Here is a 25,260-nt window from a genome sequence, read left to right on the forward strand (position 1 = left end):
GGGCGAGACTTTTAAGGCTGCCCACGAGTTCAGCGACTGATTCTAATACCACCGGCCACAGCGACATGTGATATTTTATTACACACTACCTGCGATATACAGTATAAATATCATATATACATTGATTTATGTGATGTCCCCAGCCAGCCCCCCTCCTTTGTGTATTGATGCCCCCCTTTGCATTGTTAATGTCAATAATGTATATTGAACCCAGCCACCCACCCCCCACCTTTGTGTATTGATTTATGTGGTGCCCCAGCCACCCTGTTATGTACTTATACCCCCTAGCCACCCCCATTTTGCATTTAATTGGTGTCCCAATGCAGCCCCCCCTTTGAATATGGCTCCCCTTCTGCCTATTACCCCAACTATTTCTTTTTTTTTTTTTAATACTTGCATTTTTGCTCGGCACCCCTTGGGCCCCCCTGACTGGCAGAAGTCCAGGGCCCGGTCGCAGTCGCGACCCCTGCGACCCCGGTAGTTCCGCCACTGGACACGATATGTATATAGGTTCAACTTGATGGACTTTGGTCTTTTTTCAACCTTATGAACTATGTTCACAACTAACACTTTTATTAGGTATCATATTATTATGAATAATAACAATAATACTATATTACTATCAGTTATCATATTATTAATAATAATAATGCTAATAATACTATATTAGGTATAATATTATTATAAATAATAACAATAATACTATCTGACTATTATTTATCATATTATAAATAATAATAATGATAACACTAACAGTATATTTGGTATAATGTTGACCTATTTATAATAATACTATTTCTAATAGTAATACGACTATATTACCGTACTATTAGTTAGATTATTTTTATAAATAATAACAATAATATTATATTATTATACTATATTACTATTAGTTATATTATTATTTGTATTTATAATACTTTTATAACCAATAGTGATATGGTATTATTGTTATTAATATTATTTCTATTATTATAACAATAATACTATATTACTATTTATCATATTATAAATAATAATAATAATAACACTAATACTATATTAGGTATAATATAGTATTAGTGTTTATTATTATTATTATTATTTATAATAATAATAATAATAACACTAATACTATATAAGGTATAATATTATAAATAATAACAATAATATTATATAACTATTAGTTATATTATTATTGTTATTATTCTCATTATTCTTATTTTTATTTATAATACTTTTATAACCAATAGTAATATGGTATTTTTATTCTTCTTCTTCTTCTTCTTCTTCTTCTTCTTCTTCTTATTGTTTATGATATAACACTAATACTATATTACTCTTAGTTAAAAAAGTATTATAAATATAAATAATAATATAACTAATAGTAATATAGTATTATTGTTATTATTTATAATAATATTATACCTAATATTGTATTATTGTTATTATTATTATTTATAATACTATAACAATAATACTATATTACTATTAGTTATAATATTATTATAAATAATAATAATACTATATTACTATTGGTTAAAATAGTATTATAATAATAATAAAACAGCTAATAGTAATATACTGTAGTATTATTGTTATTATTTATAATAATATTATACCTGATATAGTATTAGTGTTATTATTATTTATAATTTAATAACAATAATACTATATTACTATTAGTTATAGTATTATTATAAATAATAATAATAATATATTAGTTATAATATTACTAACATTACGGTAACTAATCTCTGCACAAGGAATCGGGATGCCTAAAGAGCTGATTCTACTTCACGTGTATTGTACAGCGCTGCGGTATATGATGGCACTGTATCAAATAATCTAATAGAAATAATAATTATGAATAATAATATGAGACATTGGCGAGGATTTTTCTGTCTGGTTAGAAATAACAAGACGGCTTTCCATCCGGCTCCGCTGTGGAGTTCTTCGGGGGGCGGGGGGATCGCTCTGGTTACGGAGAAGATTGAAGATTTACATTCAAGGGGCTGTTACATTTCTTACAATTCTGTTTCTGTTTCTTTTATTTTTGTTTTTAAAGAATTACAGTTTAAGAAAGAAATGAGAAAAAAAAACACTTTTTCTGCTTTTGGGAACACAATCAAGAAGAACGATCCCCGCAGCATAATAATTACATAGGGGGGAGGGGAAGAGGGGTCAACTTCTCAAGGGCAATTCATAGCCGTCCCAAGGATCATTCGTATCAACCCGAAACTGTCTGATACGTTGGAGGTGGCTCCAAGCCGTAGATAACACATTGATTTCACACGTAAGAGATTTATCTTATAGATTCCACAGGATAATGTGACCTCGTACACGCGGTATATCCAACACGCACACAAACACACACAGATACTGTTTGAGGGGCAACCATGAAAAGATGTCATTTTATTTATCCGTTATTTAAGGTGGAAGTCTCACGGGGGGGAAAAAAACATTTCAACAGGCGTCATGTACGGTGCCGGCACTGACAGAAAACCCGGTCTGATTTCAGTCCTTTATCTGCAGACCTGGATATTGTCAGATGTGATGTTTTGGGTGACGCTTCCGGCTCAAACTCTGTACTGAGTCGAAATGTTAGAAAAAAAACCCCCCAATAGTTCAGACTTTCCACGTTTAGGGTCCTGGTGCGAGCTCATAGTCACTCGACTCCGATGATTGGGAAAACAAGTAATACGATGATGATGATGATGATGAACTCTCTTCAGGATCCGGCTGAGAAGGGTATATGTCCTCGTATCTTGGAGGTGGCTCCGAAGGGATAGGCTCGTTGATGTATTCTACTCTCGGCCCCCATCGCCATGGAACGGTGTGTATGTCTTCCCCGACGCTTCCGCCGGAATCACGGTCGCCCCTTTCAAACAGGATGCTGTCGTAGGAAGGAGGGTCCCTGCTCATTGGCCAATCATCTCCTCCTGCAAAAGGTAGAGGTGGGGCTGACGGGACCGTGAAGACTTCGTCACCCACACTTACAGGAAGCGGCTGATATCTGCAGGCTTCTGGGTCCTCCTCAGAGTCGCCGTCCCGACGGTTTTTACTCAGACAGATAGCCAGGCAGTAACACAAGACGATTAGTATGATTACGATTGTCTGCAGTAAGGGAGTTTCACAGACTTTAGGGGGTTTGTCTGTGTTGGATACCGGCTTGCAGGCTGGAAACACAAGTCCTGGGATACTAATCAGTACCCCGCAAACCAGTAACAGCATCCCGAGTATTACGAACTGCACAAACTGCCGGCTTTTCCTGCAGAGGAAGCTGCTATCTGGATTCGTCGGGTCTCCTTCTAATTCCCTCCTTCTCCTCTCTCGTTTGGCAGTAAACTCTGCCATCATTAAATATGCCAGCCCTAACCCGGCAAGTACCGGGCCCGTCGCCTTGTAGGTGATACAGCTGTCGGACTGGCATGTCCCGAACCCATAGACAGAAAGTAGAGATCCGCCGCATAAGAGCGCCCAGCCAAACACAAACAGCGTGAATGTTATTCTGCTGCTTGTGCCAGGGCCAGGAGTGCCGAAGCAAGTGCGCTCCATGACGGCTGAAACGTGTACCTGTCGGGTGTCAGTCAAAGATGTTCAGGTGCAGAGACTCGCGCCTATGTGCCGGCTATTGCGTCACACGAATGAAGGCCTTTTAATCTCTGCCTATTTTGTCTTTTTAAAGTCACTAGAAATGGCGATTTCGCTGCCTGTCGTGGACAGGTAACTGTTATGCTCAGTACTGCTACTGCTCACAATCTGAAACAACCAGAGTGTCTGGATGCGCTTTTACAGAACATCACAGCATTGTGATGTCACAGCACTATGACATCACAGTCAGGGCAGGCTGTATCACAGTGCACAGGCCATGGGGGTGTTCTGTCCTGCTTCCAAATACCAAAACAGCTGCCGCTTTCACAAATGACAGTGTTTTATTCCACAACCCCCCCTCCTAACACGAAGTGGTTTCTTCCAAAGAGCCTTTCTGCAGTGTTAAGAAGTAAGGGCTTCTTTTGACGTTGCGCATGCTTCATAGAAATATTTGTGACTTGTTAATAGATGACAATGTTGAGGATACTTGGACAGAAGAATAAACACTGTTTACACGTAATAAAAGACAATTAACCCCTTAAGAACCAGACTGTTTTTTGTACCTTTCGTGACCGAGGATGTTTTGACACTTTGGCGGAGCTCGTGTTTAGCTGGGATTTTCTCCTCTGCCACTTAGTGAACCCACGCAAGTTTTATATATTGTTTTTTGTTTTTTCAGGACAAGAAGAATTTTTTTGATCTAAATATGAGCACATTTTATTTGAAAAATATTTTACTCATCTATAAAAGCTAATTAAAAAACCTGCTCAATAGATTCTATTTGTCTTGAGTTTAGAAATACCCAATGTTTTTATGTTTTTTTTTTCAAGTTATATGGCAAGTACAAGCACCATATTGCTATGTTGAAGCCATTTTTTCCCAAATCTGGTCATTCTGTCTCATGTGCTATTTGGGGCCTTTTTTGTCTTATTGTGTGCAACGAATATCTGGGTGCAAATAAAGTTATTAAGCGCAATCCATAAGCTGATAGCAAGAACTACAGTGGATTCATAGGGCAATTATGGAGGTGATTAATAATGCAGCGCAAAAAAAAACCACAGATAAGACGTGGCCACAAACCCCACCAGAAAAACTCATGTATAAGTTCTGCACACTCAACCCCTCCGTATGTGTTTGGCTGAGTGATTATTGGCATTCTGCCACCTTTACAGATAACTACTGCGTGCCAAGGAGCTAATATTCCTCGACAGGTCCCAGAAACAGCAGATACGACTGCCTAGGAGGAGCAAAGATCCGCGTGTATTCACACCACGGAGACTAAAGTGCCCATCATCCGTAATGCTCACACTGGTAACGGGTGGCATCTCAAAAGGTCCCACTTTTCCACCTTTTTTTTACATTTGTTAGCATATGATACTAGGATACATTTTGGAGTAAGTGAATAGCCCGATCTTATTCCAAGGAAAAATAGCTTCCCACCTAACGCCCCCTCTGTGGATATTATGGTGCTTAGGCCAATGGAAGCATCGTATGTGTATACGTTACACAACTTCACAGTAGGCGGCAAACGCAATACCTGCACGCAATGCACACAGATACGAACGCGTCACAATGTTTCAACGCAGACTTCACAAACACACCGGGGCGACAGCCATGTTTTCACACATCAGTCTCATGTGCTACAGCCTGTGCCCCGGAGTATCCGGGCACTATCCACTAAATGACTGCCGCGGCCTTATCCATACAGGTATCTCGACAGGCTACCTGCAACACCCCCTCTAACACCCTGTAAGTAATACAGTAATGCAGCCCGCTATATAAATGTAATATTCCTTCATCGGCCCCAGGGGGTGTAAAAAGATTGTCTGTGTCGTCATTGCCCCCCCCCAAACAGACTGCCTGTGCCGTCATTGGCCACCCCCCCAAACAGACTGCCTGTGCCGTCATTGCCCACCCCCCCAGACTGCCTGTGCCGTCATTGCCCACCCCCCCCAAACAGACTGCCTGTGCCGTCATTGCCCACCCCCCCAAACAGACTGCCTGTGCCGTCATTGCCCTGGCACGCTGGCACACAGAGGCCTGCAGTTGCCCCACTGCCAGTGGAGGGTATTTAACTGCTGATGTCGCTGATTTGCTTTGCTTTTTTTTTTAAAAAAAATAAGTTTTTATTGAACTTTTTTAAGGCACAGACTTAGTTTAAAAGCTAAGAATGAATCCCCCCCCCCACACCTCACTCTCAGCTCTTATTGGTGAATTCCTAATATCTGCCCAGGGTAAATATATGGGTATATACCCCTCTTCCTTGTGCCGGACTCTAATGCGATGCATTTTCTACAAAGAATTATACACAAATGTGAAGTTACAATTTCAAAATCAACTTTTATTTTTCCTGCAAGTCATGATGTCATAAGCCAGAAAGGCCAATGGTGACCTTAAATTACAATATATAATGAAACCGTTATTGCCACGTACATCCGTATGCGAATTTCTAAAGCCGCAAGAACTTTGCACATAAATAGCGTCTCGATAATCATAAAAAAGAAAACAGCGGCTTATTATATAAAATACACGGGGTACGAAATACATTCATAGTCATACTTCGGAAAGGAAAGTGCTGGAGACTACAACACCCATTATCCATCTGTGCCAGAGGTGAGAAGAGGTTTCCACTGACTGAAAAGTTATAATATCCATAAAAATATTTTATTCAAAAAAAAAAAATCATGTTCGTCCCCCGTGCACGGAATCTGATTGGATGCAGCATTAACGGAATTCAGAAATTCATGATTACGGTAAAAAACTAAAGGGTTAAAGCGCCAGCGAGTTCTAAAATTGCTTAAAACTACACACAATCCTCGGATCGTTTACCAGGAAGACAGAGGCGGCAGACTGCGGCACATTGACGCAAGCAACGTTACTACTTGGAGTACAAAATAGAATTTTTTTTACAAAAAAAATTAGGAATTTTTTGGACAACTCGATATTTCTGATCCAATAATTCAGTACGTTTAAAAAATAAAAATACCAGCGGATAGAAATTACCGTCTATTAAATGACAGGCAAATATTAAAACAGAACATTAAACGCTAAAAACAATCATTCATTCCGTGATGGGAAGCAGAAGTAAAAATAAATAAATATATTTGAAAGGGAAGTAAAACAGTAACGTTTCCCAGATCTGCGCCTTTTAACGTTGGGTTTTATGTTTATGTAAATTCGCAAACTTGGAACTTGGGGTTCGATCGTTGGAGTCCACAAACTATGGGTTAAGTCGACCTGAAAGTCTGATTACCCTTAGACAAAACATCCAAAAACTATAATAAAATGCTCCGTTTAATACACCAGGTGATAAAAAGCCACTTCCTCTTTGTCGGGGTTATGTAAGTACTCCCCTATGATGTCATAATTCACCCCCTAATTCACCCTTTGGTTGCGCTGTCCCAATGCTTCCCAGTGGTCTCCGTCGTTTCTATTAGGGATTCATTAATGGGGGATAAAGTCCAACGTTCAACGTCCACCCAACAGCGTCCCTTTCCTCGTCGGACTGCGTGGTGTGGATGTCGGGGGCGCACCAGAACGAGAGACACGCGGAAAGTGAGCCGCTCCAGAGTGAGTGAGCGGAGGTTTCTTACAATGACATTCTTTGGCCGCTGCCTTTAGAAGCTTCTCTGGTGGTTTCCTCAAGTTCTGGTCGATGGCCATGCCGCCCTGTGACCACCCAAAATTACATTAAAATGACATTAAAATGACATTACCTTAAAATTGGGTTCTTCGTAGGATCGTAAAACAACCCAAATCCCCCGTTCTAGCTCGTGTCTAGAAAGGGCTTTGTCGCATTGTGCAGAACGTCAGCATTACTCTGCCATCGGGAAGCAGCGAAGGGACGTTCTAGGTGAGACTGTGACATTTAATGACTGCTTAACAGTTCCTTACTAATGCATATAAAATGTGTCAGGCCGGATGAGCTTCACGGGGAGAAAATAAATCCCACCCCAGCGTGATCATCACTTTACGATAGCAGCAAAAAGTGTAGTAGTAGGAGGAGTGTAGATGTAGGAGAACCCAACAGATGAGAACAAGTACAACTCCAGAACCACCGCACCCAACTGTCCCACCCTTCCATGACGTCTTCTCAATGCGTCCATGCTTCCAAAAGGTGTAAAATGACCTCAAGCGATCTGTGATCCAACCACACCGATATGAGATCCATTATGACGTCGCCAGTCGGTAGCCTCATTTAGTCTCGGCACAACCGAGGCTTTTCGTGTCGCATTGCACCGCTGGAGATGTGGGTTGACTTCTGCCATATCCTTCTTCTGACAGCGACATGTCAAGCTCTGCAAAACAAGAACATGACATCATGACGTTGCGGTGACATCAGACATCTGGATGTCTGCAAAGGGGAACCAATGAAAGTGATGTCATAGGTTACAGGTAGTAGGTTAAGGTTTAAGCCAAACTTCCAAGCATCGTTAAATAAAACCACTTAAAGCCAAACAAAAATGTTTATTAACCCCTTAACGACAAACCCCGTACATGTACGGGGTTGCCGTGCAACGTTTTAACGACAATGCCCGTACATGTACGGGCTGCCGTTAAATAGCTGCATCGCCGCGAACGCGGCGTTTTCGCCGCGATCGGCGGCTTTGCAGCATCCACGGAAGCCTCACAAGTGAGGCTGACCGTGGATCCGGGGAGGGCAGCCCTCGGCAGCCCTCCCCGGAAGAAAAATGGCGCCCGGCTAAAACTGCTTAGGAAGCGATCGGAATCGCTTCCTAAGCATAAACTGTGTTGCTGACATGCCTCAGTATCGAGCCGTGTAGCAACACAACCCCCCCGACCCCCGATCGCCTTGTGATTGCTCCGAGGAGCAACCACAAGTGCCATCCTGTGAATGACGTTGCCGTCATTCACAGGATGGCATTAACAATAGATATGAGTTCACAGAGGGTCTGTCCAACCATGCAAGGTCAATGGAGCCCAGCTCACTAATGAGAGTGACTAGTAAAAAAAAAAAAAAAAAAAAAAAAATTAAAAAAAAGGTCAAAAATGTTTAAAAAAAATTAAAAAAATATGGTAACATGTAAAAATCCCCACTGTCACCAAAAAAAAAAGTTTTTAATAAGCAAGTCCTAAAAATGTGTATCTTTACAAAAATTCCATTATGGAAAGAGTTAAAATATTGGCATTACAAATGCCCATAGGGTGTCTAGTATTAAAAAATATATGATTTGATGGGGTAAATTGAATTGGCCGGGGGGTTCAAAGATGTCCCAAATATGGGACATGGGATCAGACGTCTAAATGGCAAAAAAATACACACCTCACAAAGGCGGCCTTTTATCTCCCAAATAACCCAACAAACCCATGCATGGGGGTATCACTGCGCTCAGGAGATGTTACTGAACACATATTGGGGTGTTGTGTGACACGGACATATACCAGGAGCGATAAATTTATACCTGAAGTACAACATGTGTGAAAAAAATACAAAAAAATTTACTACCATAAAGTTTCACAAAGGCTGGTGGTAAAATTAGTGCATGGAAAGGGTTAAATTACCAGCATTTGAAATACCTTGGGGTGTCTAGTTTTTAAAAATATATGACTTGATGGGGTAAATTGCATTGGCCGGCTTCAAAGATACCCGAAATGGCACATGGGGGGAAGAATTACCAGATTTGGAAAAAAAGGTTTTGAAATAGCAAAACGCTACCTGTACTTATTGCCCCAAAACGTGCAGAAAAAAGCAAAAAAACATAAAAACATTGGGTATTTCTAAACTCAGGACAAATAGTAGAATCTATTTAGCAGGTTTTTTCATTAGTTTTTGCAGACGAGTAAAAGTTTTCTGTTTATAAAGTGAGAAAAGGTAATTTTTTAACAAAAAATCCCCATATTTTATCATTTTTTTATAGTAAATTAGATGATATGATAAAATGAATAGTATCTAAAGAAAGCCCTGTTTGTCCTGAAAAAAACAATATATAATATGTGTGGGAGCACGAAATGAGAAAGAAGAAAATCACAGCTAAACAGGAACACCGAAAAATGTTAAAATAGCCATTGTCCCGCAATATACTACGAGTAAAAACCCCTATTGTCCTTAAGGGGTTAAAAGGCAGAAAATTTAAAGAAACAAAAATAGCTTTGGTTCTAAAATATATTTTTTTAACACAAAACAAAATAAATTTTTACTAAATTGTGATCCTGAAATTTATTATTATTTCTATTTTTGGAATTTGGATTTTTAATATTTTCCTTACAAGTAAGTTGAAAGTCTGCATAAAAACCATTGATTTTATACTTTTCCTGACAATAATGATAAAGAATAATAATAATAATAATAATAATAATAATAATATATCCCCTGTAGTCCTGTCTGTCATATATAGAATATTTAAATGTATTTTATAAAACAATGTTGTGCGAGTCGGTCCATGCCATTTGCATTCTGTAATCATTCCAGCAGGGGGCGATAATCAGCAGTTACAACTTTACTTAGAAATATAAAAATCTACCTTCAAGCAGGCCGTTGTTTTCGGGGCAACATGAGAGTCCTCTCTCCCGCCACCTGAAATAGGGTAATAAAATGAATTTTATGAATTGGCCAGACCAAAATAAATAAATAAATACATAAATTCACCAAACTTAGAAATCCTCGGTAGCGAGTAGCATAAAATGTGTAATAAAAATAAATGAAATGAATTCACGCCTCCAGCCCCACACCCCTTACGCAAAAGTTTTGGGTCTCTTTGGTCATTTAAAATGTTTAGAAAGCACAGGAATCTGCCCTTTTACCCCAAAACCCAGTCCCGTTATTTTCGAAAACCCAAGAGTTTGGGTAAATTTTGCGAGAATTCCAAACTATGGCAACAACGGAATCCAGCAACGGAATGCCACGTTACCGGAGGGGGGATGGTGCAGGGTACGGATGATATTAACCCCTTTAGGGCCAAAGCTTTGAGTTATACTTTTGTTTCGACAATGTATCCGTCCACCAACTGGAAAGCGAGAAATATAAAGTCACGGCAGCGCTTAATCCACCCCTTTGGAGAATCTTAGACATTTGCCGCGATTTTGGCGGGTTTTGGGTAATTTTCGCTGGGTAATGCGTGAAATGGTTAATGGAAGGAATGCTAATGAGATTATGGGATAATATTTCCGACGTGTCAGCAAATTCCATCTTGGTGCCGAAAACGCTCTCCCCAACAGCCTCACGCTTTATGCTGATTATTAAGGAGGAAAAAAGGAAACGGAATAATGCCCGGCATCTTCTTGTTCTGTCGTTCTATCTCTTCCGGCCACGAGCAGGAGTGTATTACGGGAGGGTTGTGGCTACTTTTTCTCACCCGACCATGAGGGGGCGCCCTCCGTGGCTCACCCCTGTCCATGGTGCTGGAAGAAGCAGATAAGGGGGTATAGACGCTGCATACATGTCGGCGAGGATATCAGTATATATATAAGTATATATACACAGACAGCCGCCATCACAGGGGTACAATGACTACCCCTATATGGGCCCTGGCAAGCCGGGGGGGGGGGGCAACCTCCCTCATTGGTCATTGTGGCCCGCTACTGGTGTCTGGGTCCTGGCAGGCTTTAGGGCCCAGATGGCCCTTTATTTGGCATTAAGTCCTTGTGGCTCCTAGTGGGAGGAGCATGGGGCCGGGCAGCGAATGGAATATGAGGTGGTGGAAGGAGCATAGAATGGGAGGCGGGATTTATATCAAGCCCCAAGATTCCCGTTAGTGGCCCTGGACCCCAATTCCAGAGGCAGTGTAGGTAAATAGCATTTATCACCCTAAACTGGGACTTGTAGTCAGGATAATGAATGCTGCTGGTCAATATTCCACCAAAACGCCGCCATTCCCGGGGCCTCCTCTAGATGGCGCTCGTCGGACTCACCAATGCAGAAGAAAGATCAGCGCGATCAGCAGCGCGGAAACGGAATCTGTGAGAATCCACATTACGCGGTATTCTGCCGGAGTCTGAAAAACAATACGGCAAACACATCATAGAAACGTGGAATTTACTGTCAGGTGCCGGCCCCATGCATGTTAAAAAATTCCCTCGCTGTATTACCCTCTATCACTTCTGCTGGGAGGCTGTTCCACGTATCTACCACCCTCTCAGTAAAGTAAAACGTATCTCAGTTAGCGCTCCATACTGTGACAGCTCACCATGAGAAACAATGGCCGATCCATCCGTTTCAGGGCCAGCACATCATTCGTGGTCACGGAGTAAGCGCCAGAGCACCACGCCAAAGAGAACAGCCACGGCTCGCTGACCACGTACAGATTGGTGGATATATTGGCAGCGGCGTACGTCCTGCATCACAATACGGAGCGTTAATTCTGTGCCAACTAATAAAGGGAACCCTGGAAAGGCCCTGATTGGCCAAACAGATTTAAAGGGACAGAATCAAGAATATAAAATGTTATTGTCTGTGCCAGGGCTGTCTCTACAACACAACAGGGGAGCCATTCTGGAGCTTTTCCAAATAAAACGAAACGTCAGAATCCCCAGAAACGTAATGAGACCGAGGCATTCTACTGTTTCCCACAGGCAGTATGATAAGGAGTCGGGGGTCTTTGTCAAGTAGATCTGGGGTCAGCTGCCTGAGAACATATTAGGGGGCAAGAACAACTGGTTTAAAGGAAAACAGCAATATTTTGGAAAACATATTTTTAATTTGATTCTAGGAGGAGTAAAAAAAAAAATGCTGGGAGATTCGTTTTACAGCAGCTGCAAATTCAAACGTTTTTTAGATGGGCTCTCCCAAAACGAAGAAGTCGAGTCAGCGTCTTAGGGATCCATCATCCTTGAGACGTTACAAATGACATCAGACCTTCCTACTCATTTCATCGACTCGCTCGGATAATTCTATGAAAAATTCATTCATTTTCCTCCAATTTAACCAAATCTTTGCAAAAAGCCCCCCACCAAACGTGTTTTTTTTTTTTTTTACCTGATATCGTCAGAGGACATTTCGTTGTACGGAAGGTTGAGTTTCACAACGCGATTGGCTACGAGCTTTTTGACGGGTGCCTTGCCCCCCAGGGTCTTCTGAAACTCGGGTGACATGGATTGGACATCTAACGTCACATCATTGGTTAACCAACAGACCTGAAATACACAGATAATTAGTCGGACCGCAGGGTTTCCCCGATGCTCCCCTTTTTTTATTACGTTATTTCCTTATTATTTAAGCCCAATGACATCCCTGACGGAGGAGAAATTGAGAGTGTTGTAGATACGGGGAACAGCTTCCCAGCAGAAGTGGCAGAGGTTAACACAGTGAGGGTATTAAACATGCGTGGGATAGACATACGGCTCCTGAATCTAAGACGAGACCAGTGATTAAGGGGTTAAAATGAGTGCAGATAATAGCAAAAAAAACTCTTGTACCAGCCGAGGATCAATGGACGTCTCGTTGAGGATGACCTTCACGATCTGGCCAGTCCAGGAATCGCTGTAGGGATGGCCGTCTGGGGGCCGGTAGAGGTCGAACACAACACTCTTATTATTCCAATGAGCCAGCTCCAGGAAATCGCTCAGTTTGTAAATCGACTGGTTTAACGCTCTTTTCCGATCTTCCGGTGTCAGAGACGCCACGTTGGAAAAAGGCTTGTTCTGGAAAGTAAGAAGGAACAGGAGAGGTCACTTATATCGTCCCCATGAGGTTCCTCGCGCATGGCTAACAATTTAACACATCTGTCTGACGCCTGGGTCCCCCAAAAGCAAGTGGCGGAATGCTCCTCATTCTTGTATGCAGGAGCCGCCATCTTGCTGCCCCGTCGCGGGGTATAAATCGCCCGTCGCCCTGAGATATCTGTGATAATAGCGTTACGGAGGGACCTGCGCGGCTGGAAACAATCTCTAGCACTAGAGGCTCCTGCGCCGTCCGCTAAAACAACGCGGGGAGAGAACAGGAAGCGGCTTCCAACTTCCTGCTCGGACTGACGGGAGGGAGAGAACAGGAAGCGGCTTCCAACTTCCTGCTCGGGCTGACGGGAGGGAGAGAACAGGAAGCGGCTTCCAACTTCCTACTCGGGCTGACGGGAGGGAGAGAACAGGAAGCGGCTTACAACTTCCTGCTCGGGCTGACAGGAGGGAGAGAACAGGAATCGGCTTACAACTTCCTGCTCGGGTTGACTGGAGGGAGAGAACAGGAAGCGGCTAAAAACTTCCTGCTTGGGTTGACGGGAGGATTCTGATACAGAGGGATCATGGGACATTTGATCTGTGCATCTTGCTCAAGGAATCCATCTCTTAACTCAGTGGTTGGTGGGAGGCTGGACCCTCCTCGGCCAATGACACGCCAGTCTGAAAGCAGAGGCGATCGGGGAAAAACTCTGCATGGCGACCAACGGCTGATTCCAGAGGCCACCCGTGTTGTTCGATCAGTAACATTTTCTAGCGCCAGTTCTTGATCTATGCAGTCATTCTTATGATGAGAGATCCGATTATTACAGTGGCGATAAAAGCCGCCGGATGGCAACAAGACAGACGCAAAAACCCAGTACCTTCAGGAACCAGCTGCCGGCATTGAGCCGCGAAAGCTTGTCCCAGGATAACGTGGCGGCGTTGACCTCGGCCAAGTCGGGGTAGACGTCTTGTACATCGGTCGTTCTCTTCAAAGTGCGGTCGTGCATCAGAAACGGCACTCCATCAAAGCTGAAGGGAGAGGAAAACATTCGCAAGAAAGCTTACATTGTGTTCCTGACGAGTAACGCATAAGAGGTATAAGCTTTATGGTAGATGCGTGGAACAGCCTCCCAGGGGAAGTGGTAGAGGCTAATACAGTGAGTGAATTTAAACAGCCAATCGATGACAGGAATCACAGGGCAGCTGCAGGGGAATCTAATTAAACTCCTGCGACCTCGACCAGTAAAATGCTTTAGAATTTTAGGAGCCCATAAAGGTTCCCCCCCCCCGAGGGGGAGGGGCAGCGTCTGGGGGAGTTAAACGCAAACAATGATCAAAAGGAACCATTGATTAAATATTTTTTATTATTTTTAGATTTATATTGCAGTAAGATTTGCACCGTAAGCAGAAATGTGTTTTTTTAATCTAAGAATATACAAACTTTCCTCTTTTATCCTAAATTGCAGGCGGCAAAAACATTTATAGAACCCAAATCTTTTTATATCCTTGACAGGTGGCGGATAATTAAAGGCGGCCTATCCAGAAATACACGGGGTGGAAACATCCGACCCGGCGGACTCCTCTCACAGCAGAGTATTTCCATATCCATCAGAATCCTCACAGCTTTATTCCCCGTATCAGATAAAAAAAAACACATTTTCAGAAATCTCGCTCTGTTTTGTTTTTTTACCCCAGTTGTAGTTACTTTTTACCCCATAATATAACGCTTTCAGGCAGCTGCATATCAGCCGTTTGTATGATTCTCGCTCTGTTATCTGATCCCCGATCTACTACCCCCCCGACTCCTTATCATACTGCCTGTGGGAAACAATAGAACGGCTCAGTCTTAATCACCCAGCCGGACTCTCTGACTAATGAAAGTCTGTGGGGGGAACGGACTTAGCATCGCCATAAAGCGTCAGCTCAGTGTGGTGTTTGAGCCGGGAAAAGTCACCCAAAATATCACATGACTGACACCCACGGCGGCTCCAGGGCTGCAGATAAAGGGGGTTTATTGGGGTAAAATTAGATAAAAAATGTATTACTGTCTACAGTGCTGGGGGGGGGTATATATTTTTGCCTTTAAGAATATAATGAAATTTGGTTTCCAGGTTTAGGAGATACGCTAGCAAAGAGGAATCATTAGCTATTCTGCAATAATTGAGTGATATAGCACCGCCATATTCCGCAGCGCTGTACAATGGGATCACGCAGAGAAAACATCAACGTGGAAACACTGAGAAGCCGGCCAAGCCGCGGTTTCGTATATAGATCTCGCTCGCTGCGGCTGTTATAGAGCGAGCCGCCCACACAAACGTGTATTTTTAGGGCACGATCGTCAGTAATGGATGTTTTTTTTTTTTTTTTTAAAGACCTCCTTTTGTAGAAACAAAACATTTAAAGAAAACATACGAGAAAAAAAAGCGATCTACAGGATTTACCAGAATTAAACACATTTCAGTGAATACAGTGTCGCTCCACTCTCACTTCATGCCACTGCTCTATCTGACTTTACAACTCGCGCGGGACTCGAAGCAGCGGCATTACTAGAAACCACATAGTGCCCCAGGCCAGTCAACTTCACCGAGCAGCACGTCCCACAATGCCAGCTCTGCCCTCAAACAGCTTGTGAGTGCTGCCTTTCGTCCCCAAACAGCTTGCCTGTGCCATCTTTTCCCCCAAACAGCTTGCCTGTGCCATCTTTACCCCAAACACCTTGCCTGTGCCATCTTTACCCCAAACAGCTTGCCTGTGCCATCTTTACCCTAAACAGCTTGCCTGTGCCATCTTTACCCTAAACAGCTTGCCTGTGCCATCTTTACCCCAAACACCTTGCCTGTGCCATCTTTACCCCAAACAGCTTGCCTGTGCCATCTTTACCCTAAACAGCTTGCCTGTGCCATCTTTACCCTAAACAGCTTGCCTGTGCCATCTTTACCCCAAACACCTTGCCTGTGCCATCTTTACCCCAAACAGCTTGCCTGTGCCATCTTTACCCTAAACAGCTTGCCTGTGCCATCTTTACCCCAAACAGCTTGCCTGTGCCATCTTTACCCTAAACAGCTTGCCTGTGCCATCTTTACCCTAAACAGCTTGCCTGTGCCATCTTTACCCCAAACACCTTGCCTGTGCCATCTTTACCCCAAACACCTTGCCTGTGCCATCTTTACCCCAAACAGCTTGGCTGGGCCCAAAACAGTTTATCTATGCCAGTTTTTTTCAGAAATGTTTTAATTATTTTTTTTGGGGGGGGCATTTATCATAAATTCCTTTCACCTGATGGTGACGTCCGTCTCCAAGCCGTCGGCGCCGAGTTCAACGGCTTTCTCAAATGACATCTGTGTGTTTTCCGGTGCCAGCTACAGCCGAGAGAAAAGAGAAACGTGAACTAAAACGGTATCCGGTGCGTTAAGTTCCCTCGCTGGACTCTCTACCACTTCTGCTGGGAGGCTGTTCCCTTACCTACCACTCCTTCCATTACATCTAAACCTCTGACCCTCTAGTGTTAGATTACGGTCCCTTGTTGTAACCTAATTTGTTAAATTACTTTATGTATTTAAATGTCTCTCTCCCATCATCCCTCTCTCTTCTTTCCCCCCCATCTCTCTCCCTCCCATCCCCTCTCTCTTCTCTCCCCAGTCTCTCTCATCCCCCATCTCTCCCTCGCTCTTTCCCATCCCATCCCTCTCCCTCTCTTCTCCCCCCTGTCTCTCTCATCCCCCTCTCCCTTTTCTCCCCATCTCTCCCTCGCTCTTTCCCATCCCTCTCTCTCTCTTCTCCCCCCTGTCTCTCTCATCCCCCTCTCCCTTTTCTCCCCATCTCTCCCTCGCTCTTTCCCATCCCTCTCTCTCTCGTCTCCCCCCTGTCTCTCTCATCCCCCTCTCCCTTTTCTCCCCATCTCTCCCTCGCTCTTTCCCATCCCTCTCTCTCTCTCTCTCTTCTCTCCCTCACCCCCCCCCCCAGCTTTTTCGGATGCTTTCGTGGTCCGTTATTAAGGCTTCTCTCTAATAGGGAGATAATCAGAAACATTATTATTATTTATTGTTTTATATAGCGCCATCATATTCTGTAGCGCTGTACACTGGGATACACCCGGAATTGCCCTTACCTGGGGCGATCCTCTGTGTGCAATAAGGGACGGCTTGGGCGGCAGGGTCCCCTCCTCCAGGATGCAGGGCGAGTACATGCCCAGGGGTATCAGGTACAAAAACACCAGAGTGATCAGGAAGGGGGTAATTATCAGCACCTGAGAAACTGCAGACAAACAGATCAGTAGCCGCCAATCAGCCCTCATCGGCCCCATCCGGCCCCCGTCTAGTCACCCGTTTCTCCTGCTAAATCAGACGTTGGTCTCGTCTTAGATTCGGGAGCCGTAGGTCTATCCCATGCGTCTTTAATACCCTCACTGCATTACCCTCTACCACTTCTGCTGGGAGGCTGTTCCACTTATCTACCACCCTCTCAGTAAAGTAAAACTTCCTTACATTAAAGAAAGATTAAAGAATACTCTGAATTTATAGATGGGGGACAAGCCGGGGAGGAAAAAGGGACACAGAGTCCAGAGAAAAAATATATATATGTAAATAGAGACACTTGGCACGTATGGGAAAGAACCTTATAGTGACCTATAGCTTGTTGTTCAGTATTATATGAACCTGTGGATTAGCGGCATTAATGTAAAGGGTTAAATATAAAATTATGCTAATTGTTTTTTTTTAAATAAATTACATTTACAAAAATGTATTCCATGCAGGCCTGGGGTGCCTTTATCTATTGTCCCAAAGGCTGACAATCTACAACTGGTGTTTTTTTATTATTATTATTATTTTATTTATTTCTGTTGTTTAATTCTGATTTTAAAAATGAACGGTTTGAGCCGCCTGTCCCCGCGGCTGCCTGAAACGTCACGTTTTTGGAGCAAACGGGAGAACACACTGACGAACATTTGAATAATCCTTCATTCCAAAAAAAACATGTTTTAGTAAATATAATATAATAAAAAGGCTTATTATGTCATCATTTCTTTCCTTGTCTCTTTGGCTGATCAGTCAAACTACAGCGTAAAAGGACAATCAATTCTATCAGGAGTTACTTCTGATAAAGGGGAGTGAAATACATATCTGCCAAGTGTCCCTGTTTCATTGGGCCAGTCCCTCTTCCAAACTCCTGATTGCCCTATTTCCTCCCCGATGCCCCTGTTTCCTTTGATTTGTTCTTACAGGTTGAAGAATGCTTAATAGAGCAGGTATTACGCATTTAATGTAGATTCTTTGTTGGTGGGGCTGTCTGTCTTGGAAATACCCGGCACCCCCCCAGATCTTACCCGTTTTATTCATCCGGACAAAGTACAGAGCCACCGGCCAGGACAAGACCACCATCACGGCAATGGCCCCGATGTGTAAATAGGCTGCAGTGATCTACGGGAAATATAGACAGGGTCATTAGTATTATTAATCATTTGTTTCTATAGCGCCATCACATTCCGCAGCGCTGTACAGAACGTCACAAGATCCAGGGACCCTTTCAGCTCAACAACAGAGAGGCGGCAGCTTTTATTACATTTATTATTACATTTATTAATAGAGCTCCGGCAGATCCCGTAGCGCTATTCCACGCCACGGAAATTACTAATAACATTAAAATTCACTTTAAATATTATTAAAATATTTCCCAATAACATTAACACATGTGAAAACATACAGGTGTAGAGGGGGGGGGTCTCTGGTCTTGTGAGCTTACAGTCTGTTTTATGCATTCATAATATAATAAATATATATCGTATTTGCTCCATTATAAGATGAGGGTTTTTTTCAGAATATATTCGAGGTCATCTTATAATCAGGCCTCAAATAGAGGTCTGACTATGAGACTAAGATCCAGATCACCCCGCAGCGCTGCAGGAGACCCGGATCCTCCTCTCCGGCAGCTGGTGTACATTCATAGAAGGCAAAGTGGCATATAGGGGGTTAAAAGGAATATCAGGGAGGCAGAGTGGCATTTAGGGGGTTAAAAGAAATATCAGGGAGGCAGAGTGGCATATAGGGGGGTACAAGGCATTTCTGGGGGGCAGATGTGCATAACTGGGGGGGCAGGTTGGCAAATAAAAGGAAATAAAAACAAAAAATGCATTTTTTCATAGTTTATTTTAATAAATATGAAAAAATGGTTTACATGAAATAACATTTACTGGTAAAACTTTTTTCTTATAGGATCGTCTTATAATCAGGCTTTTTCTTTTTTTTACTGAATTAATATTCAAATTTTGGGAGGTCGTGTTATAATCGAGTAAATGCGGTATATATTATATTTATATATTATATATAAACTATTATGTATTTTATTTTTTTAATTTATATACGGTTAAATAAAATTTAGGACAAACCTGGAAAGAGAGAAGAATAGTGTTCCATTCCGGGCTCCATAATTTAGACAAAGCCACCAAAGCGGCTATCGAGACCACCAGGACCACCAGGGTTCCCACCTGCAAAGGAAAAAACGTCCATTAGGAAAGTTTTTCTGCCATAAAGGCTGTAAAAATCAGCAAATGGTATTACGGGCTAGAGTCCGTTCTGTAATCTGTGGAAAATATTTCACATTATGGAAATCAAAGTTAAAAATGGATCTCAGCTAAAAAAAAAAAAAACAGTGGGTGCCGAATGTAACAAAAGCTTCATAACAAGATAAAAATAGACAAAAAAACTACATATCAACTTAAAAAGAATTTTCTAAAAATATTGTGGTTTTCTTTTTTTACCCCAGTTGTAGTTTTTTGCCCCATAATATTCTGTTTTCAGGCAGCTGCATATCAGCCGTTTGTATGATTCTTGCTCTGTTATCTGATCCCCGATCTACTAAACCCCCCGACTCCTTATCATACTGCCTGTGGGGAACAATAGAATAGCTCAGTCTTAATCACCCAGCCGGACTCTCTGACTAATGAAAGTCTGTGGAGGAACGGACTTCATTAGCATTGCCATAAAGCGTCAGCTCACTGTGGTGTTCGAGGAGATATTTTTACGAAGTCTTTCTGGTTAAAGCTCAAAGTCTCCTGTCTCTCTTTCCATCCATTTTTTACGATACAAAGTGTGTCAGCCGCCCTTGGGCTATTAAAAAAAAACATTGTTTTTGTTGCTCTTTTAATGACGTTACTCTTTAATCACTTCCTACCTTGTGACTCCAGTGCAGGTGTAACTGCTGACCTTCAGAGAGCAGGCATACCGCTAAAACCTAAAAAATAATAATAATAATAAAAAAAAAAAAATACTACTAAATAAATGGACCAAAACAATCTGGGGCTCATTCATTAAATAAGGTGACTAATCTCAACAATTTGGATACACATTATGGCCCAAAGTGGCCACCATCCATAACTCACGTCTAAATTTTATTTTTTTTGGTAAATCCATTCTTTTTAATAATTTTTTTCCAAGTATTTTTTTTTTTTGGTAAATCCATTCTTTTTAATAATTTTTTTCCAAGTATTTTTTTTTTTTTTTGGTAAATCCATTCTTTTTAATAATTTTTTTCCAAGTATTTTTTTTTTTTTTTTGGTAAATCCATTCTTTTTAATAATTTTTTTCCAAGTATTTTTATATTTTTTTGGTAAATCCATTCTTTTTAATAATTTTTTTCCAAGTATTTTTATTTTTTTTTTGTAAATCCATTCTTTTTAATAATTTTTTTCCAAGTATTTTTATTTTTTTTTGGTAAATCCATTCTTTTTAATAATTTTTTTCCAAGTATTTTTATTTTTTTTTGGTAAATCCATTCTTTTTAATAATTTTTTTCCAAGTATTTTAATTTTTTTTTGTAAATCCATTTTTTTTATTATTTTTTTTCACTGCGTTTTTTTCCCCTTTCTTAGTGATCCTAATTAAAAAAAAAATAAAAATAAGTATTCACAATAAAAAATAAAGAGTTTAGTTCTTTGTACGCAGACTGAAAACTCCTTTATCCTCCTTGTGGATTATTTTAAATATTGGAAACATCACAATCCCGTTACAGAAACGCGGAGAAGGGGAGCCGGCTGCCAGCGTCGGCACAATTGCCCGTCAGACAAGGACTTCAGTGTCCTGCCCATTGAAGATGTCTTTCTTCATGATCCGTTTTATATCCCATTCAAACCCATAGAGAAAAAAAAAAAAAAGATACTTTTTGGATTAAGAATATTGGTCAACTCAGGTTAAATGGGTAAATTCAAAACGTTGAATGTTATCTGATTGCAGGCAGGGCCGAGAGGAAGATAAACGGATCCGTATCCAGGTCACGAGTCGGCGATTCTATCTATCGAGCTCTGAGGGATCCTCGAATTCTACGAGAACATTCTGAAGAATATTTATTTTTGCCATCGGCACACCGTGGAATCTATATATTCACGGAGGCTTATTTATATATATTTATAATTTTATAATTTATTTTATAATTTATAATATATATTTTCACAAACTTTTTTTTTTTTTTTTTTTGCCACAAATAAACCTTGGAATGAATATCTGCAATATTACAGAGGCTTATTTATATGGATTTATATAGATAGATATTTGTATGTATTTTTTTTATTTTTTGCACGGTTATATTTAAGAATATAGATCTGCATCTGATTTATATATTTATTTAAATATATTTTCACAGGCATTTTCATGAATATTTTTTTTTTGCCACAAATAAATCTTGGAATAATTATCTGAATATTTATGTATTTATAGAAATATATTTTTAAAACATTTTGATGAATTTTTTTGCCACAGATAAATCTATTTTTACTTTTTTTTTTTTTTACTTTTTTATTTTGTTATTTATAGAAATATAGTTTCACAACATTTTGATGAATTGTTTTTTAGTTTTTTTTGCTTCCACAGGTATACCTAAATGAAAAGATCTGCTCATTCACAAAGCCTTATTTATATACTTATAGTAATATATTTTCACAAATATTCTGAATTATATTTTTTTTGCCACAAATAAATCTTTAGAATGAATATCTGGAATATTACAGCAGCTTATTTATAGGAATATACCGTATTGATATTTTTATGTATTTTTTCTTTTTACTTTTTTTAACTTTTTTATTTAGTTATTTATAGAAATATATTTTCACAAACATTTATGAATAATGATGAATAATTTATTAATATTTGCATATTTATGTGAATTTATTGATATTTGTATGTATTTTTTAACTCATTTTCTTTCTGTATTATACATGAAAGTTAAGTTGTTTAAACCAAAATTTACGTTTGGTTGGGATTTGAGAAAACTTTTTTTTTTATATATTTATTTTTTTATATCTTGTCCAGCAAATTGCTTCTGATGCATGAAAAATAAATACTAATTTTTAGTCATATATTACTATACCAGCTTCGGACGCTAACTGGTTAAATTAGTCAATATTACAATTTTATAGATCTTTAAAGGGGTTATACTGCGAACGAGCGCATTTTATCCCAAAATGTGCGCTCATAATTTTATGTATTTGTAATATGTGAGCTTGTGTGATGTCACAATGTGTCGTGTAAGAGTGACATCAGCGGGTAGAACTCTCACCCAGGCGTTTCGACACCCCAAACGGCACCAAACACCAAAGAATAACGCACCGGGACATTTGTGAGAGAAGTTGACCAAATAATTGCCCTTGCAGTGGTTTATTGCCCCTGTGGCTTTTGTTTGACTGCAATATACTTACCACTAAAATGGCGACATACGTAAACAGGAACACCGAGGCTATGAGGATTAATATGGACCAGAGGATCCAGGAGCCCACATTTCCATAGATGAACCTGAAAAAAGAGGGGATAGAGAGTTACTGCAAAGGCAAAGACGCATGAAAAGAGATTAACATATGTCTTGACACGCCCACTCTCCGTCCATTTGCCCTTTAAATGGGGGTTTTTCCCGCTGACATCAGCGGGAACGCCCCCGACGTCAGAAGGGCCTCCCGCCGCCCACCAACACCACTGGACCACCCACCGATGTCATGGGACTGCCAACCGACATCACGGGACCGCCCACCGAGGTCAGGGGACCGCCCGCTGACGTCAGTGGGCAGTCCTGGCCGCGTCCCGCAAAGGAAGGCTCCTGGTAGCCCAGGTATGGTTCCTGGACAATATCAGCTATAAATAAAAAATGGGCCTTTTTGTCATTCCTGTTATTTTCCACCGTCTCAGGCGAGGAACCCACCAGTCGAAATCATTGTAGTCGTTCTGCGCTTCTCCCCAGAAATAGAGGAAAACCAGCGACAGACAAAACGTCGCGATGAGCAGGAGGAAGAAGACGTTCTCCACCTGTAAACGCGAAAAGCAGTTATTACGGCAGGGAACAGAAGTCTCCCCGTGGGACAGATTGTCGATTACAGACTGAAACGCATAATAATGTCACTCATTAGCATACAGGGACGCTTTATACACATTGTGAGCCATCAATCTCCAAATATCAACTGATTAATAGCCCACGGGCCAAATGGCTCTAACACCGGCCCTTATGGAGACTTGTCAGGAGGTAAAGATATTCTGAATGGAGTCACCTGTGTTCAAGCAGGGATTCCAGCTGTGATATAGCAGGGAGAAAAGCACCAATCAGGATGCTCAGATGTCATTAAATCAGAAGAGAATATGAAGGGGTCAGTTCCAGACTGTGAGACCCCAGAATCTGCCCCCTCACCCCAAGATTGGGGTAAAACCCTTGAGAATCTACCCTGAGATGTTGAGCCTGGGGTAAAAATTCTGAGATTTAGAGGCGTACCCTGACAGTTTCCTGTTATTTTTTTGTCCCAAATATAAAATATTTCATTCTTTTAACACATTTTTGTGTTTTTATTAGATTTTCTGCTTGTGCGCAGAATGCAATCTGTAATTTAACCCCTGCTTGGTGACACAATGCAATCTTCTGTTCTTATCCTAAAACCTTCGGCTGAAACCCGTGAACCAATTAAGACCCCCCCCCCTGATAAATATTTACTAACAATGAAGCATTTCAGAAAAGAAAAAAAAACATAATAAAAAATAAATACAAAATGAAAAAATAATCCGTCTGTACAGATCTCCTGACGGTAGCCCACGGTGACCCAGATACATCGGCTGAGAAACTACAATCCCTATCATCCTATCATACCAGTTTAGGTGCTAAACATTTCGGAAATTTAAAGACGGCGTTAGGATAATGGGACATGTAGTTCGGCAGATGACCTTTCGTCTATAACATGAGAATGGAAGAATTTGGTGCAAAAAAAAACTGAAAAAGGGTGAAAAACACATTGCCCCTGGACCGGGTCTCCATATTTATCTACTAATTCTACGATCATCCCAGGAGCCGGCGAAAAGTTATCTGAAATCTGGGGGCCATAAACGATAGAATAAATATGAATATTTTAGAGCTTCTTGATCCAATGAGAAATCTGATTGGCTTTGGGAGTCAAGAAGGAGTATTTCCAAAAATGAGTTTAATTGGGGGGATCAAAAGCAGGAAAAATTGGTAGAAAGGTTGAACTTGGTGGGCTTAGGTCTTTTTCAACCAATATTGAATAAAAAGTTCCGTATAAAAAGTAGGAGAACCTACTGCCAGACTTACAGGTCTGCATTCAAGCCCTTCCATAACCAATGTACCGTATCTGATCCTATGGACCTTGTGTTCGCGTGGTGGGCTTGGAGTCCACCATCTCTTACCTTCTTGCAGCACCATTGCCCAGGCTCTGTCTTCTGGCGCTGATAACGTTTCCATCGGCAGCTGTAGAGGCCGGCCAGAAGGGAGATGAACGGCTGGTGCTCATATCTCTGAAGAAGTCTTCTTCTCACGATCTTCAGCTTTCCTAACCTCAACCTCTCGAGGTTGATGGATGCGCCGCCCATCTGGAGAAGTTCACATTTATCATCACGTCCAGAAAAGCCAAGTAAAACACGGTTCAATATCCAAACACATTTCAGCTCTTCATATATGTTGCAGTTGTATTTCCGAGTCTTTGGTAGAAGTTAATATCCTTTATTCAGCTAATTTAGTGATCGTGTGAAGTTACATAGGCTTTCAAGATCTTAGTGGTCTCCTACCAGGACAGGCTCTGCCACACCAACACCAAAAAACAAACAC

The 25,260-nt window shown here is 41.2% G+C and overlaps 2 protein-coding genes across 2 annotated transcripts; both read right to left on the reverse strand.

Annotated features, from left to right (window-relative positions):
* Positions 1-2,622: 2,622 nt before the first annotated feature.
* LOC128473931 (transmembrane protein 171-like) lies at positions 2,623-3,537 on the reverse strand. The gene has a single exon (XM_053456153.1). The coding sequence runs from the start codon at positions 3,535-3,537 to the stop codon at positions 2,623-2,625; it is 915 nt and encodes a 304-aa protein (XP_053312128.1).
* Positions 3,538-7,557: 4,020 nt separating this feature from the next.
* Positions 7,558-25,025, reverse strand: LOC128475416 (glycerophosphodiester phosphodiesterase domain-containing protein 5-like). Its single transcript, XM_053457913.1, has 15 exons — positions 24,843-25,025; positions 23,362-23,465; positions 22,868-22,961; positions 20,353-20,412; positions 19,568-19,666; positions 18,509-18,602; positions 17,294-17,439; positions 16,462-16,544; positions 14,064-14,214; positions 12,946-13,170; positions 12,506-12,663; positions 11,718-11,865; positions 11,443-11,525; positions 10,056-10,108; positions 7,558-7,871 (listed from the first exon to the last, which is right to left on the reverse strand). The coding sequence occupies exons 1-15, from the start codon at positions 25,023-25,025 to the stop codon at positions 7,768-7,770; spliced, it is 1,785 nt and encodes a 594-aa protein (XP_053313888.1). The 3' UTR covers positions 7,558-7,767.
* Between the last annotated feature and the right edge of the window lie 235 nt (positions 25,026-25,260).

The sequence above is a fragment of the Spea bombifrons genome, chromosome 2 (genome assembly GCF_027358695.1).
Source record: "Spea bombifrons isolate aSpeBom1 chromosome 2, aSpeBom1.2.pri, whole genome shotgun sequence".
Classification (NCBI taxonomy): Eukaryota; Metazoa; Chordata; class Amphibia; order Anura; family Pelobatidae; genus Spea; species Spea bombifrons.

Bases quoted from the DNA above. Each gene is read 5' to 3' on its own strand.
- LOC128473931 (XM_053456153.1), bottom strand. From the start codon at position 3,537: ATGGAGCGCACTTGCTTCGGCACTCCTGGCCCTGGCACAAGCAGCAGA.
- LOC128475416 (XM_053457913.1), bottom strand. From the start codon at position 25,025: ATGGGCGGCGCATCCATCAACCTCGAGAGGTTGAGGTTAGGAAAGCTG. The intron at 13,171-14,063 runs GTACTGGGTTTT...CTTACTTTCCAG, and splicing joins CCGGCAGCTGGTTCCTGAAG to AACAAGCCTTTTTCCAACGT. The intron at 12,664-12,945 runs GTACAAGAGTTT...TGTGTATTTCAG, and splicing joins CGTCCATTGATCCTCGGCTG to GTCTGTTGGTTAACCAATGA.